We start from the raw sequence: 17,741 nt of genomic DNA, 5'->3' as shown, positions 1-17,741 counted from the left end.
TCTGAATCGGAACCAGCCCGCGGCGAGGGGGGGGGCGGGGGCACGTGGCGCTTTAATGGCAGTTTCCGCCACGGGGATGTGCTCTAAATGCAGAATCCGTTCCAGAAAATGAATGTTTCAGGATTAGTCATATTAAAAAGTCTATTAACTCTCCTCCTTTTTTTCCTCCCCCTCTCTTGTAGAGCTGGCTCAATGCATCTTCCGACTGCCTGAAATTTATTTCCACACTGCCCCGCTACAGTGCGGCCGAGATCATTTCCTCACAGGCAAATTGGTTCTTATTGGAGCTAAAAAATTTATTGCAGCTGCGACTGGTGGGAGCAGGGGAGGGGGGGGAGGGGGGGTCACAGTTGGAGAGGCCTTTCTTACAGTAACCGCTGAACGACATCCATTATATCCAGGGCCTCTATCCATCTTCAGGTAAGCAGAAAATTCACCTTGGCAGTCAAAAGCAAACTGACCAATCACTGCACACCACCCAGGATGAGGACGTTAGCACTGCTAGAAAAAATACTATTATTACACAGTAACATAATGAAAATTATCAACAAAAAAAAAGATTGTTCCATACTCCATACTCCACCTGTGTAATACAGTGATTAAGATAGCACTGCGGCGGACGGCAAATACAGAGGGGAAAACAGAGCCACAGCTCCGCCCCTGCTCCCCGGGAACCACAGCAAATAACGGCAGAAACGGGCGCACTGGTGAACGCCCTGGGCGTACGGAGGTCATTCCCACAGTCTCACCTGTGAAGAAGCTCTTCTGGGCATAGATGAAGTGGTAGGTGGCCTTGTATACCTCGATCTCACACTGCCAGGACTGGGGCATGTTCCACACTCGCGGGTAGCTGGCATTCACATGGAACTGAGGGCAAGAGGAGAAGACATCCCTCAGAACGCTAACAGACCTGGGAGTCAACAGCAGCCTGACTTACACAGTACAGCTTCCTAATCACTTACTAATTCATACTGGCTTAGTAGCTCACTACTGGCTAACTAGCTCATTCATGACTTACTAACATACTAATGACTTACTGACTCGCTAATGGCAGCTCATTAATGACTTAATAACTTACCAATGTAAACTTGTTATAGTGCCCCTGTCTCTCTGTCCATCTGATTCAATTCAATCCAACTCATTAGTATAAAACACAATCTGGAAATACTGTAAATGTATTTTTTAATCAATACAAATAAATACACATTTAAAGCACTCAATATACATGCATATGACAGGATAAAGATGGTAATTATGATAATGACCACTGTGACAGTAAAGTGAATAAGCCCTGTTCGTCCCCCATTCGTCCCTGACACACAGCCTGTCCCCTCTTTAGGGAGCAGAGCTTTGGCAGCACTGGACCTCCCCAGCATGCAGCACAGTCTGAGAGACAGGTGTCCGTCACCATGACAGCCATCTGTCGCAGACTACTTTCATCAGAACCAAAATCTGTCACTGCCGTCCCTCCACGGGCTACAGTTTCAGCAGATTTAAGAGACACTACAGACACTTAGGAATGAAAAGTGTACACACACACACACACACACACACAGATGCAGAATACACACACACACACACACATATACAGAATACACGCACATACATACACTCACATAGATGCAGTAGACGCACACACACACACACACACACACTTAGACAGATGCAATACATACACACAGACACACACACACACAGAACACATGCACATACACACACTAATTCATTCTCATCTCTTTATTTTAATGTCATACTGCACTATTCCCAGACAGACTATCCCCAGCTGGACGATCTGTATAAATATGATTCTGAAAAATAAAATCACATTGAAAACCTGGTACTAGGAGAGCTAAAATGATATGCATGAATGGAAACTGCAGGAAGCACAGGCCTCAGAGACACATTTACGCATCGAGACCAACTTCCAGCGCTCTCTGAGGTAAATCTGCCACATAATCTGTAATCCAGTTATAAGGCTGTGATTCAGTAATGGAAAAGAGATTAGAAGAATAAAGGACGTGGAGGCAGTGTGACGCTGCACCTCCCCTGAACCCGCGACGCCAGCTCGTTAGAGCGCCGGGGGCCCCGGTCCGACACGCCCCGCCGCACGCCGACCACACACGCGCACGCTCACTCGCAATGCGGCTCCTGCGTCTCCGAGCTCCTTGTCCAAGCCACACGGGATAGGGCCGTCTGGCGAATGATCAACGATCAGCTTTCCCTTTTTAATCTCTGAGGGGAGGGGATGTCGCCGCCGCTTGTGGAAAGGTCACGTGACGCAGACGGTGCTGGTGATTGGGGGGGGAGGGGCGCCCATTTCAGAGGGCGGGGCGCTATCGCCGCAGGGTCAAAGCAGTAATGACAAAAGCGTGCCTTCTGACTGAGGCATGCTCTGGACCACACCACAGGATGAAAAACAAGCTCAGCTGTACCAATGTCCAAGGTGCAAATCTCATCCTAGCCATGGTGTAAATGGACCACACCCATCCTAGTATCATACTTGGGGGTTGGAGTAGAGGTTGAGGAAGGGGATTGTAACCGAGGTTAGGTTTCTGTTTTGGGAAGCCAGATCTGTACATGGCCTGGCCTCCCTTTTTGGATGGGTTAGACCACCTGCTGCAGGGCCTTCTGGTACCAGGGGAAGAGAGCCATGCTCAGATAACTGAGGGTTCTACTGCTCAGGACCAGGGCAGAACACGAGATAATACATACACACACATTCACGCACACCCACACACAGACTCATACACACACACACACACACACAGACTCATACACACACACACACACACACACACACACACACAAAAATGTTGATGCAGTTTTAATTCTCCTTTGAAACAGATCATCATGTGTTGCTTTTCCTGAGGATTTTTAAGGTCAGCTGATTTACTGTATGAAAAATGAATGAATGCCTGACTGTATGAATTCTTTAGCAGCGCTTTGGTATACGGTTTTTGCACCTGAGGCCTTGTGGCTCAGCCAGCCACAACAGGCTTGAACAATGTCCAGTGCAGTTCATTATACTGACACCTTTTTCCACTCCAGGAATTGTGTAATTGTGGGATTATTTAAAAGCTGATTAGATGAAATTCTTCATCCAATGAAGAAATGTTATCTGATAGTATGTTCTGAACCCTTCTGAAACTTGGCTGTTGAATCATTACATCACACACTCTGAATAAGAGGGCCTACACAGTGTATATTTTACATGACTTTCTTTTAAACAGCTATACTAGATGTTCCTGACACAATTCAGATTGATGACCCTGTCCAAGTAAACAGCAGCAGGATGTCATTTGGGAATTGAACCATCGACCTTCAGGCTACAAACTCCGCTCCTTAAAACTACAACACGCTGCTGCTCCATTGAGCTCCCCAGGATTTCACTGCTTGTGTTGGCGGGTTCACCGAAGCCTGCTTCAGTGAGCAAGGCTGGAACACCCACGGCGGCGGACGAAGGGGAAGAGTACTCACGGCGAGCATCTCGGCCTCCAGCAGGGTGCGGTACTGCATGCTGCTGGTGGTGTCCACGTGCAGCAGCTGGCCTTTGATGGTGGGCGAGTAGCCTGGGGGACGGCACGGCACACCGGGCAGTCGCATTCAGCCACGGAGGGGGAAGCATCGTTCGGCACGGAGAGACGTCACAGGAGGGAAATAACCAGAGAAAAATCAGCGCAGACTCAAGAGCCTTGTGTCTAAATTTAGTAAGAGGCCACGCAAACTTGTGGCAATACAACCCTGATTGCCGGAAATCGTTAGTAACAGTTTAAGGTTATGCGTGCTATGACAGCACTTACTCCCCTTGTGGCAACGTTTCCCCGCTATGAGACTACATTCCATGAATGGCACTAATGATTCAGTATCTACGCGTAACTGCCTAACCCTACTGAATGTACTTCTTGTCAGTCACTCTGGCTAAGAGTGCCTGCCAATGAATGGTTGTAAACGTAGAGGTCTCAACTGAAGCAAGCCGTTTCCCGGTACTGAAGTCTCTCTCTCAGATGTGGAGTGGGGAAACTCAGTACTGCGGGTAGCGGCTTTATCTGGGAGGCAGAGGGTTTGACATGCACAGTGGTGGTGACGGCCACGGTGCGCCGTGCGAGAGGACCTTACCGTTCTCCCCCACCGTCATGGGGATGTTGACCTCGAGGTAGGAACCTGCACCGACGTTCACATGGATGGCGTTGGTTTCCTGCACGAGATACGGACCGAGCCACACCCATCAGCTGACAATTTTATCGGTTTGTTTAGTTTACTTCACCACTGACTGAAACTAGGCGAATGCGGTGGTACAAAATATCACTCCTACTGTCAAAATACAGTAAACCAGCGTTACAATACAATAACCGGCTGTTATTCATTTAGACATGATGTAGTACGAACACAATCAACAGACATAGTACCATTATAACAATACTATCTCAACAGCACTATCATGACAGCACGTCCAAAGTGGTACGGTCACAGCTACACTATAACGAGAGTCGCATCACAATGGCACTAGAACGACAGTAGTGAGTTTGGGGAAAGGAGAGGCTCGGTACCCTGTTTTTGGTGAAGAGCAAGTCGATGGTAGCGTCAGCGATGATGTTCATGCGCAGCTCGAAGGCCAGGATCTGCCGCGGCTTCCCGGGCTGGGCCAGCTCCGTCACCTTCATGGGCTGGTAGTCTGCCGGGAGGAAGAACTTCCACAGGCAGTCCCTGTGCGGAGGGTGAGGGAGGGAGGCGGGGTGAGACACAGCTCCACAGACCTTGCACTGCTACCTCTGCTACAGGCAGGCAGAGCAGAGCTCATATCATCCCTGAGCCCTTGCTTGACCGTCTACCTACAAACAGGACAACTCAACACATGGATGGATTTGGATGAAATTTGGAATGACCAGGTACTGGACAAAGATACAAGGCAGAACTTCATGGTGTGTGTGTGTGCGTGTGTGTGTGTACTGGCGGGGGGTCTGCTGCATGCTCAGCTCCTCTCTGTTCTATGATGTCACAGTTTTTCATGGGCCATTTGTCCACAGAGTGTCTATTGCACCTATGCCTTTGCGTCACAGATTAGTTTAGGGGCTGATGGGTAAAGACCTCCAGAATGAGGGAAACAAATAAAGCAACCTGAATCATGACATCCAACAGGTGAGTGAGGTTGTGATGCTAAGTCACAGAAGGGCAAAGGGAACAGTTCCTTCCTCCTGCTCAAGGATTGGTCCATTTCCCATGATGCACAAGTGCACTAACCCAAGCAGGCACAATCTTGCTTCAACAGCAACAATGGAGGCAGTGGCAGGACATTTGCTGTGATGTAGAACCAGTCTGTGCTGCCACCACCAGAGCCTGGGTGAATGGATCTGTGCAGTTTTTATCTGCCTGAAGCTCATTACCAAGCATTTAATTTTCCTGTTTCTTTTCTATCAGATAAATGGCCACAGGTCCCATCATCATGGATATGAAACTGAATGAACTCATCCTCTCTTTTACTGCATGTAAAATGAAGAACAAATGTGGAGCTTAACTAAAGGAAATCAATATCTGACCATTAGCAGTTGATTATATTGTAGCTCTGAGGATGACATAATCCTTGTATAATCTAATGCTGTTCCTAAGGCTGTGTGTAGAGGTGTGTGGGGTATGTCGGGGCGCTGTCTCCATGGCGGCCCCTACCTCTGCCGATCCGCCCAGGGCCCGTAGTTGAAATCCGTCCCTTTCCCACAGACGATGTCCAGACCCCAGCAAGGGGGCAGGTCCTGCAGCTTGGTGCCTTCACCACACGCCTCCGTCTCACCATTCTCCAGCTCCTCTGTGACCAGGCCTACACGTGCAAACACACGCCCGCACAAAAACACGAACACGCAAATATCACGTTCCAGACATGCCCAACGCGAGATTCAAAGCTGACATCTTCCGCTAACCAGACTAAGTCTAGCTCCCCCAATCACTATGTCACCCTGCCGGATCAGACCAAGGCTATTAAAATAAAAGAAAGATGAAACTTTACAAACATACAGAAAATTGGACAAAGACTGTAAAACTGCAAAACAGAACGCCACTGTAACCTAAAACGAAATACTACTATTAAGCGAAAGAACCCTACGGACTCCGCGACCGCAGTCTGCAACACAACGTGGAAGGTGTTGCATTCTCATTTCCCCTTCATCTCAGCTTGTGTCCTCATTTCCTTTTGTACTATGAATGATGACACACTTTGATGTGCAAATCATTTTGTTTGCCGCATCACGCGTCTCCCATCTGGAGCTCTGCTTTGGCAATACCGTGCAGCAGAAGGTCATGCTAGCAGAGCACAACTGAGAGCTGAGTCTTCAGAGAAAAAGGACAAAAAGAGGGAGAAGAGAAAGAGAGGAAAACAGAAATGACAGACAGGGGGGGGGAGAGACAGAGGGAGAGAAGAAAGCAGGGACAGGGAGACGTCACGGAACCGCACAGGCACGCGCGGTCGGAGGTGTTACCGTGACCGTACCTGGCTCGTCCATGTAGTAGTAAATGTCCACGTCGTTCGACTGCATGACCACGAAGCCCTCTCCCATCAGTCTGGGAGGCCTGTGTGGTGGGGGGGCAACAAAATACAAATTACACAGCATCGTCCAAAACCGCCATCCGCCTGTTGATGAATGGGAGCACCAGGAGCAGTGACTGAGCGTCCTGCATTTAGCCGGCGCTTATTCACAGCCTGTTTCACCGAGTCCCTCTGGGCACTGAGGCACGAGGGTCATTTTTAAATTTGGAGCCGCAGCGGGTTCGAGACGCCTGCAGCGGGTCTGAATAAAATGAGATTAAGTCGCTCGATAGGCTGCGCATCACCCAAGACACCCCGTATTGGCTCGCATTACATTCATCCTGTCAAGCGGATGTTTCACAACTCCAATGTTCAATCAAAGTGATTTATACTTGGCTTGATAGGTCTTGCTGGACACATGTCAGTGCTGAGTAGTAACCTATTTTCTAGGCCCCCACATTCATGGGGTCTACAAACAGTGAGCTTCTACACTCCTCATGGAAAGCTCTCTCCATGTGGCCACACCTCTTTACAACGAGAGGGTTGGACCATAGCTCTGACAAACCAGCGTCTGACCAATCAGGTCATGGCAAGCCCGGGCTCTGAGAGCAGCTCTTCGTTGTGATTGGACGTGCCCGCTGTCACACTCACTCGTCGTTCTGCAGGCCCAGGTAGCGGGGGCTGGGCACCAGCATGACACGCACATTCTCCAGCGTGCCCTTCACGATGTGCATGAACTGGTCCAGGTGGCTGGAGGGTGGCTTGGTGGCGTACGTCAGGAAGGCGTCGTCGAAGTTCACGCACAGCGTCTGCGGCAGGTGGTGGTTCCCGAATGCAAGCCGGCCCTGAGAGAGCGACAGGGAGATGGAAAGAGGGAGGGAGGGAGGGGGCAAGATGGAGAGAGGGAGGGAGAGAAAGGATAGTGATGTTACAGATGCCAGGCATAGCCATAACCCAATCACAAACGCACACACTAGGGCTTATGCTACAGGATGTGCACATGTGCCCGCGCGCGCACGCACACTCACACACACACACACACACACACACACGCACACGCACCCAAACACATACAGATACACACATACACAGAGAGGGAGAGAGAGGGAGAGAGGGAGGGAGAGAGAGAGAGAGAGAGAGAGAGAGAGAGGGAGAGGGAGAGAGAGCAGAGAGTAGGGAAAAAAAAGAAGACTACACAACCAAACAGGAACAATCTGTCTTATTGCTATGTGCTTTGGATAGGAGCTGTCAGGCAGGCTGTTAGAGAGCGGACAGCTCAGCAGCACTCACAGGACTGGGTGGCATCACAACAGCAGCACAAATCCTCGCTGCTGTCCAAACTCTCATTTAAAACCTGCCTCAGCAACAACCCACAGCTTAACCAGGCAGGGCAGCTTCTGCCTGTATCACCTCACAGTTCTGTATGCTCATAACCTGACCACGCTGTCAAAGTAGAGCTCTGCAAGCTTTGCTTTTTACGCCAAAACCGCACCATGACAAGCCTGCAGGGTTACTGGAAACCCACATCCATAACATGGCAAAATAGAGCCTTTCGTAGAGAGGGGAAGCTGTCACGTTTCATGGTTGCATAAATATGTGGAAATAAAAGATAAATTCCCAGATCTGAAGGGAGTAACTGAGAATGCAGGCTCTCTATATCCCGGCGCACTCTGAGTGCACATTAGAATAAGAAATTCACGCCTGTTGCGAAAGCTTCCTCCAGGAGAGCGGGGCGCTGAGAGCCGGGCCTCACGCCGCCTTTGAAGCCGGTTTGAAAGCCCATCAGAAGCGGGACTCACAGTGCTGATGTTGACTTTGATGACAGGGATGAGGGACCTCCAGGAGGACGCTGGGTCTTGGGCCTCCGTTTTGATGTTAACACTTCAAACGCCAGAGCAGGGGAGGGGGAGAGAAAAAGAAAAAACATCCTTTAGAGTTATATCATATGCCACATGTCTTCCATGGTTCAGGCAGGGAGAGCGTTGGAGAGCTGCTGCACCTCCCTGGCTTGACCTCTGGGCGAGGCCTCAAAACACAGATCTATGAAATATTACTTATGAATACTGATGGGAATCTGTGCTCTAAAAATTCTGCATGCCAATTTGCACTGATTGTTCCGTCTGTTTTCTTGCTGAGTGATTCTCTACCCTTGAAGCTCTGATTTATTTACACCTTTGACCTCCCGTTGCAAATCTGACACAAACAGAATTTTTACAGACTGCTTCTGCTCAGAAATAGCAGTAATTTCACCTTGTACATGAGTGAATGGAGGTGTGATTTAACCTGGCTCACAGTGACATTTCTAGTCAAGCTCCAGCCTAACAAAAGTTCTCATTTATTTTTTTTTTTTTAAAACATGTCAGCATTTTATAATGTAACCGAAAAAATCACTTCCCAGCCACACCGTTAAAACCTTTTCTTAACGTTAAAACCTGCCAACAGACGTGGCTTAATCCTCTCCCTGATGCGAACTCATTTCCTGGCGCGCAAGCTCAGCGCAAAGCGTTCTGGGATTCCCTTGAGCAAAAGAAAGGAGGGAGGATTTCTGTACCTGTGGAGGGTCTTTTCTTCCTCGTCCTTTCCTTTGTCCTCCTCCTTTCTGGACGGAATGAGGGTCGGTTCCAGTCCGAAGGTCTCCTGCAGCCGCGCGTACAGGTCGGTGCGGTTGTACACGTGGAACTCGAACCCGTTCACGGTCACATACAGCCTTGTCTCTGCCTTTGGGTCTGAAAAAAAAGGGGGAAATGGATCCAGGCTGATCGCTCCGCACCATGGAGTACCCGCCCCAGAAATCCCTGACACATTTCCCTGACCTGTAATTCAGTTACCGTTCAATCTAGATATGAGCAATAACAAGACGTGAGATACAAGAAAAAGAAAAAGAAAAAATAGTTAAAATATCAGCGCAGAGATGCACCTGCAACATGTTAGGGTCTACATGTTGCTTAGTTCCCTGAACAGCCACAGCAAACTGCCACATGTGATATTATGTTGTTGTAATGTCTTTCAAGCCCCTTAGGTGTCACTGCAACTAAAGGTTAGTCACCTTTCAACTAAAGGTTAGTCACCTTCAGCTACATATCTTCCATTCTTTTTCAACGTTTGTAACAGCGGAGTTAGGGCTTCGGCAGGTTTCGTTATATTGTGACTGCAATTTATGCGAGACCACAGTCAGTCTTTTCCCCTGCAACACCTGAATCCGCCATCCCAGAACATGGGAATGTTGCTGTCACCTCTCGCATATGAAGTGATTCAATACACTGCACATGTGCATGGTAACAGTACAAGCTAACCACCATAAATCATTTCTAGGGATTTTCTAAGGAACTGATTATTGGCTGGATGCTCAAACATTATCAGGATTCAATGCATTGATTCTACAATGCATTGATTTGATGGTTGTTCACAAAATCAACCAAACATTAGTAATCTATACGAGTAAAGGCTGGCTATTTACTTCAGTGTTTCTCGGCTAACTTTATAATTAATTAAATCTACCACATCCTGCTTACAACAGCACAGCTCCACATAATCTGACAGGAGGATCATGTAAAGTCCTTGCGACTGCAATAAAACATGCGGTTTCACATTAAAGCCAACACACCTTCCTCCACTCCCAAAAACTGATGAGCCTGCAATGGGAAATGACTGGAGCTACATGCACTTTGTCCTTGAGCAGTGCATTGTGGGAGTGAAATAACAGACATTCACTCTTGTAAACAGGCAGTGCCCCCCCCCCCCCCCAATTCACATAAATATTTCTGCAGCAATATGTTTGGAAACTCAAGGTTTCTTTAATCCTAAATCAGAAAAAAAGCCCACAGCAGGTTATATCCTTCATTTCAAAAGTGAATTATCAGAGAGATAGTTACATGCACGTGCAGCCAATGTGCTTGATGATAATCCAACACAGACTAAATACGCAAAGTATGTCAAGGTTCGATGCATGGATCTGTGCTCTTACAGAAAACTACCAAATTAAGTAATGGACCAGGGACACTTGGACTGCTGGTAAACAATCCATCGAGTACTGAAGGTTAAATTGGACAAGCCAATGAAAACACAGCCCCGTGGTGAACCCTTTTAGGAGATTAACGAGCCCACACAATGCAACCCCCCAGTGACCCCCTTACCATGTTGTTTTTGGTTGGGATTGTACACCTTCCACCAGCGGAATATGAGGAAGCCATCTTGGATTCTGAAACGCAAACAAAGGCAAATGAATAAGTCCTCCAAAAAGTCAAGTACGTGTGGAACAAAGGCAGGCGAAGGAGCATTTATCAAATCAGCTGGAGTTGCGCAACCCAAAGGATTCAACGACGAACCAAGAAATTCCGCCGTCTCAAGCTCTGGCACGGGGCCCAGAGCGTTTATCACAGCTCAGAGCTTCCTTTTAATGACACAAGCGTCCCCATCTAACAAGCACATCACGACAGAGGAGTCTGAGTCAAGAGAGAAACTAGTCCCCCCTGCAGAATGACAAAGAGGTGTCAAACTCTTACAGCCTAAGGCAGGCCTCTGAGGAAAACCTGTGAAAGTTCAGCTTCTCTGGTTCTCTCATGATTAAGGGAAAACAGTATGTACGTTTTGGACAGATTCATGTAATAAACTATATTCAAAATATTACAAATGCCCTGGTAATATATGTCAGATGCTGCTCAATCTGTGAAAAAATGACAGATATTGGTTGTTAAGGCGCTTCCTTGAGGGTGAGCTGAGCTCTACGGCCTGGGTCCGATCCGAGCTGCGTCATCAATCTATGATGACTGGGAGCCAACGGAGGAACTGGTTTTGTTCCACCGAGGGTCACCGAGGGTCGCCTCGTCTCACAGAGTTGTTCACACAATGCAAGTGGAGCAGCATCTATCCTCCAATGAGGACACATTGCATACAGCTTTTGGCTGTATGCAAGGGTATTGGAGGATTTCATTCCCCTCACACAAAAATGCAAATTGTTGTGAAGAGGCAAGCTTAATATACAACTGGTGAGTCCAAAACAGGGTTGCATAAATGGGGAAAAGGCATTTTAAAAATTGCCAGACGATGTACAGTACTCAATCTTCCTTTTGTGGGCCTATGTCTGTCAATGTTTCAAACAGAGTGTCTGCTGGGTTGAGCACTTCGAGGCTGGGTGTGTCGGTGCTGTGAGGAGAGACCCAGGGGGTTGGCAGAGCGTGTCTCCAGTTAGAGGCCGTTACCACGGCTCCTCCAATCAGAACTAGGGGGAGACTAGAGTCTGCCTGCTTTGGCTCCCACAGACCTCATCTCAGTAATGTCAGATTGAGCAGCACTGCTCTCCAGAAGCACCACGGCTGACAATCAAGTGCTCCTGAAGTGACGCACCCGGATAAAACACTACACACCTTCATAACGGTGAATGGGGAGAAAGGTGCTCGTGTCTGTGCTTGTGCATGCGTGTGTGTATTTGTGTAACAATATGTAAGACATGCAGCTGTGCATCTGTGTGGCTGTATGTGTGTGTATGTGTATATTTCTATAACAGTGTGACGTGTAATGGTGGATGTGTATGTGTGCACATGTGTACAGCAGTATGTAACAGATAAGCATGTTGTGTGAGTGTAACAGATGCCTCTGTGTGAGTGTGTGTGTGTGTGTGTGTGTGTGTGTGTATGTGTATGTGTGTGTGTGAGAGATACTACCCCTATCCCCTCAACAGATACTTTGGACTTTGAAACACACTATCACACCACAGTTACTACAATTCAAACACCTCGTGATCTGTGCGCTTTTCCATGAGACAGAGAAACAGACAGAAGCAGACCTCACCTGACTGACATGTCCTGGTTGATGTAATACACATCTCTGAACATCACCTTCCCGGACAGCACGGAGAATGAGAAAGAGCCTGCAGAGAGAGGCAGCAGCTGATCTCAGGTCAGCTCACTCAACTTTACAACCACCACTCAAGCTTCACTGCATGCAGCACTCTTCACAAAAGAATCATCACAGAGCACTTTAATTGTTGAAATATGACATAACACCATTAAAGTAACATCCACATGGAACAATAGGCAGCTACATTTAGTAATACACTACATACACAATAAAGCCTAAACTATTTACTCTTGAATATTAAAGGCAAAACCACTAAAAACTTCATAGTGAGGAAAAACCTGGAATTTTCCCCCTCTGGGTACCAAAAGTACTGTGATGAAGCAAGTCTGCTTCATCTAGCATTCATCCTTGCATAGGCAATATTCATGTGCCACCTACCTGTGTGTGAGCAATATTCAACTGCAGAAGTACGCTTCATAAATAAAGATCCATGGTTACAGAGCTCCTTCTGCCCTTTCTGCTTTTATACCCCCATTTTATGCTCCGGTGAGCTGACCCCTTCATAAATAATATTCAGAAATAATGTTGCTTTGTTTGCCACTAACATATACAGACAGAAAATGCACCCTATCATATTCCCCGCACCATCCAGGCGGGTGTTCTGCCACATAAATTGCTATGATTTAGGCCTACCCCATGCACAGACTACGTGAGTGCCAGTGACCTTGAGTAACACATTAGTGTACCCCACTCACCAATATGGATGTATCCATTTTTGTAGAGCCTGTTGATGATCAGGGTTAATATGAGTCCGATGTTGCGCGAGTTGTAGTAGGTCAGGTATATAATCCATCCACAGGACAGAATGGTGGCTGAAAGACAGTGAGGCACATTATGAGACCCAACCATTAACGTAAAACGACCCTAAACCTGGCAAATGCTAATCACTGGTACAAGGTAAGAGCTGGAAGTATAGTGCTGTAAAGTGAATAACATCAGTATAACCACTTAACCATCAACCAAATTAATGAATCGCAGTTAGAGACTGGATAAAAGATTCTCTCAATGTTCTAAAGACCATTTCCTTAAGGCTAATTTACAGACCCCCATGTGTAGCCTTTATAATGACTGTAATGATGACAATTTACAGGCTAATTAATACTACCCTACATGTGTATCATGACTGTAATCAATGCAATTTCCTCCAGGCTAATTCATACTCCCCTATGTGTGTATCATGACCCTAATGAAGACAATTTACCGGCCAACTGATACTACCTACCCTAGATGTGTATCATGACCGTAATAAATGGCATTTCCTCCAGGCTAATTCACACAAGTGTACATACACTAGGGTCCAAAATTATTGGGACACCTAGGCATTTTGTGGTTAAGTGCGGATGTGTCCATGTAGCTATTAGTTTTATCACTCGAACCTAATTTATGGTGTGGCGAAAACAGTTACATGTTTTGACAACTATTAACATTTTCAAAACATCTCTTTATGTGGTTGGCACACAATTGCCTGATGACTACCCTTATTTCCAACATTTTAGTAATATGGATGACATTAATTCTGCCAAACAAACTGACAATTCCATGACATTAACTTAATTTTAAAAGGTACCTAGATACTTATTGAGTGCAGACAAGTGAACAAAAATGACCATCACTTCAATTAGGCCTGATTGAACGTTGCCCTGCCCCCTAACTGAACACTCATACTGAAGCCTATATAAACCTAACAAGGTTGGAACATGGTCACAGAAGATGAAGCTGAAATTGACATTGACATAAATATGACTTTCCTAATGTCTGATGGAACATGGAGCAAAAATATTGTGGGTTTTCAGAAAAAAAAGGGAGTATCCCAATAATTTTGGACCCCAATGTATATATATACCGACTAGAATGATGACAATTTCCTCAAGGCTAATTAACATTACAATTAGCGGTGTTTCAACATCACCTCATCTTGTCCAGACCAGTCATTACGTGGTGCGTACCTCGCCTGCATATCAGACGAGTGTGAAGCTCAGTTATACACTAGATGACAATATATGGTGCACCAGCAAACTCTCTGAATTTCCATTAAGGTCACATTACTATATGGCTGCATGCTGTTTTACAGTTTATTACAACGAAATATCTTCTCACCTAGCGCATCAAAATATTAAATCAATATTTCTGAACCTAAAATGAGTCCAAGAATTATGCAGTAATAATAACAACAGTAACAGTAATAACAGGGAAAGTGCTCTCAGAACAGGGCTGTGATGCTAAAACAGGAACACTAAAGTCCCAGATTTGCCCCCACATGAACTGGATGATCCTAGCCCAGCCGCTGAGCTCCACATTAGCTCACTGCTAACTTCTCTCTTCCCCAGTATAGCACCCGCAGTCACACCCAGCAATTAAACCCAGGAGGAGTGCGGTTTTCCCTCCGCATGCGAGGCACTTGCTGCAAATGCTGGGGCTCGCAGAAGCCCTTCGTCGGTGGGCAAACCCGTCAGCACCTGCGAACGCGGAGAGGATTATGAAGTAGAGCTCGGGAGTCAGCGGGTCACACCGCGCCTTCGGTCGGGGGGGGAATCGGGGACTGGCCGGAGCAGGACGCGTTTAACAAGATAAGATCCAGCAACAAAGGGCCTGCCAGGACTAAGCCAGCGGCATGCGATATTCCTCCTTTGTGCTTCCCCCGGGCTGCCATGAATGGGGTCATAAATAGTTGATTACCGGTGCCTCTGCTGCGGGCGGCAAGGCGGGAGACGGTGTGAGGGGCGTAAGAGGATTTAGCTGCAGGCTCTGCCTACCGCATCAGCTGTGCGGCCTTCATACCGCGCTGGCTCGCTCCAAGCTGGCCCGGGTGCAGGGGCAATGCATCCAGGGGGCCTCAGGTACTGGGAGGGGGGATGCATGGCCCCATGGTTAATGAAAAGCACACTGGCATTTTAATGAGACTGCAGACTTGAGCCTTGCTCTCTGAAGTAGCAGCTGGGTAACAGTAGGCTGAACCCCCCCCCCCAATCCATTCTCATTACCAGGCCAGGAAAAGGAGCCGACATGACGCCACATGCTAGTGTTAGTCATCCTAAAGAAACGGGAACATGATTAGCTACGAGGGCCGACCCGCAGACGCAAATGGTCCCAGACCAAAATTTTCAAAGTGGCAGAGGTAACCCACGTGTTATAAGGGGATTTGTTGAATTATTTTAAATTTTAAATATGATTTATACTTTGTGCCTTCCTAAAGCTCTTAACTATATGAGAAGCCAATGGTTTCACTAATGATAGGCTGATTTTGAACCAGTGGGAGCTTGGGATATGTCCACAGTCAACAATCTCAGCTATATCAGTGACTCCATTGGCTCAAGCTGTTCAATGCTCCATGGGGTTCTATATAGGCCATTGCTGCCATGGAGAAGGTTCATGGGTCACATTCAATCAATTCAATCAAAGAGCAATGTATTCTGCTTCATTTTCAGTCATGAAACCAATCACAAGCACCTTCTTTCCTTGTTACTTCCAATGAGAAAACATTCTGGCTTCATGCTATAGGGCTGTGAGAGGAAAAAAGAATATTTGAGCACAAAAGGGTAGTAAATATATGGAGTGATCTACTGCACGGATTCATAATGCTGATGAATGAAAAATACTACACCCTAAAACCTATGATCCTTCTAAGAGGGTGTTAATGTTCTGTAAATGTTTTCTTTCGTGTAAAAGCAGCTTCCTTTTGTCATTCTGAGTTATGGACAAACTAGATGGCAGATTCTGACTGAATACAGGACTGTGGTTTATGAGAACGGAGTGTCCTCAACTGTCCAGCTCTACCGGCAGCCTTCGGTGGGGCCCACGTCTGAGGACGCGGTTTGCAAACACAGCACTCACCCATGAGAAGCCACACGAAGTTGGAGTCGTGCTTGACAAGGAAGTCGTCCAGGTCCCCCAGGCTGGGGAACGTGGTGTTGCCTTTGTTCTCCATGGCTACAGCACGGCACCGTTACAAAATCCAGCGCTGGAAAGAGACAACAGGAGACAGGAGGATGTTAGTGAGAGCTGTGGAGTGACCGCTGTAACGCTACCAGGAGGCCTCCTGCAGTGGCACCTCTGGCCTTCCTCAGCCTTAGCCCACACTCGGACTGGTAACACAGGAACAGCAGGCAGAGGTCAGCCGTTACTGCCCCCTGGTGTCGCGGTGCCAGCCACCGCGGTGAGTCGGCGTCTTTCCAGACGCCTGCGATTTTGCACCATGTCATATCATCAGTGCTACCTCTACCCCCATCATCCTCCATTCAAGGATAGACGAATCAGCTAGAACGGACCTACTATGGCACCTACACAAGAAACTCCACATAGCACCCATTCCAAGAATGAAAGCAGCGAGGGGTTATAGTGTGTGTGAGGAGGAGGAAGCAGAGGGCTTCTAGCTCCTGCATACTACAAGGGAAGTATGAGTCAGTATAAAACTTCTCTAAAGCCTCACCTTTGGTTTGCCATCAGATTAAGGGGAGGAATGAGGCCCTCCGGAATTCACGGCTGCTGATCATACTGTAAAAAATGTGTTGATCAACGCAGCCTACCAGGTGATTAGATCCTGCCAACGTTACTGGCTGGCTACCTGTCTGTCCTGATGAGAAACAGAGGCCCTGCTTTGCGCTGGTGAGTATTCACAGGACAGATAAGGATAATGCTGTGAGCTTTCCTTAGTTTAGACGACGACCTCCAACCTTCCAAAGGACATACACTGGCAAAGTCTCCACAGACCCAACAGAAGAAAATCCATTCATCAGAAAAAGCCTCACGTTTGACCTGACCCATTGTATTATGGGTGGGGGTGAAGGGAGCTGTCAATCAGGGCTATGCACCATATGAAAAGCTGCTAAACCACTGCAAAATAAGTCAGAACACTTTGGCTCGTTCTTCACATTCCACTGTATGAGCAAAGTACGTTTCAAAGAGAGAGAGAGACAGAGAAAGAGACGGAGACAGTGAGAGAGATCGAGAGAGCGAGAGAGAGAAAGAGAGACAGAGATGGGGAGAGAGGTAGGGAGAGAGCACTCACATTTTTGTCAACAACTCTGCTTTTAATGTATTGTCATGGATTGAACACTCGCCTTTCACACGTCGCATTTCTACAACTACAAGACAATCCCACTCTTCGCTCACATAACAGTTATAAAACTCTAAAACAAAAGTGACATACTTTCCATTCTCCTGAAATATTAAATCAATATTTTTGAACACTGTAAAAAGTATGTTAAATAAATATATCTGATACACCCATATGTACACATACATATCTGAATAATTAAAGAAAGAGACTGGGAGAGAGCTACATTGCCTATATCAACTGAATATATTCTTCACCAACTGATACAGCTCAAATTAGACTTTAATAGTGTCAGAATCATGTGTAAATCAAAAGTCATTT

At 47.0% G+C, this 17,741-nt stretch overlaps 1 protein-coding gene across 11 annotated transcripts in view; it reads right to left on the bottom strand.

The window, feature by feature from the left end:
• Nucleotides 1–17,741, bottom strand: part of kiaa1109 (KIAA1109 ortholog) — a 102,663-nt gene that overhangs the window by 73,835 nt on the left and 11,087 nt on the right. For all 11 annotated transcript variants that reach the window (XM_036516953.1, XM_036516954.1, XM_036516959.1 and 8 more), the window contains exons 2-14: nt 16,199–16,325; nt 13,063–13,179; nt 12,299–12,377; nt 10,645–10,709; nt 9,063–9,237; nt 8,311–8,392; nt 7,163–7,356; nt 6,476–6,555; nt 5,662–5,809; nt 4,548–4,704; nt 4,117–4,195; nt 3,478–3,569; nt 750–867 (exon numbers count right to left, since the gene is read on the bottom strand). In XM_036516953.1, the coding sequence (XP_036372846.1) occupies nt 750–867; nt 3,478–3,569; nt 4,117–4,195; nt 4,548–4,704; nt 5,662–5,809; nt 6,476–6,555; nt 7,163–7,356; nt 8,311–8,392; nt 9,063–9,237; nt 10,645–10,709; nt 12,299–12,377; nt 13,063–13,179; nt 16,199–16,292 (1,480 nt within the window). In that variant the 5' untranslated portion in view covers nt 16,293–16,325. The remainder of the gene's footprint in view (nt 1–749; nt 868–3,477; nt 3,570–4,116; nt 4,196–4,547; nt 4,705–5,661; nt 5,810–6,475; nt 6,556–7,162; nt 7,357–8,310; nt 8,393–9,062; nt 9,238–10,644; nt 10,710–12,298; nt 12,378–13,062; nt 13,180–16,198; nt 16,326–17,741) is intronic.

This window comes from Megalops cyprinoides, chromosome 22 (assembly GCF_013368585.1).
Source record: "Megalops cyprinoides isolate fMegCyp1 chromosome 22, fMegCyp1.pri, whole genome shotgun sequence".
NCBI lineage: Eukaryota > Metazoa > Chordata > Actinopteri > Elopiformes > Megalopidae > Megalops > Megalops cyprinoides.
This window is presented reverse-complemented; position numbering and strand designations above follow the sequence as displayed.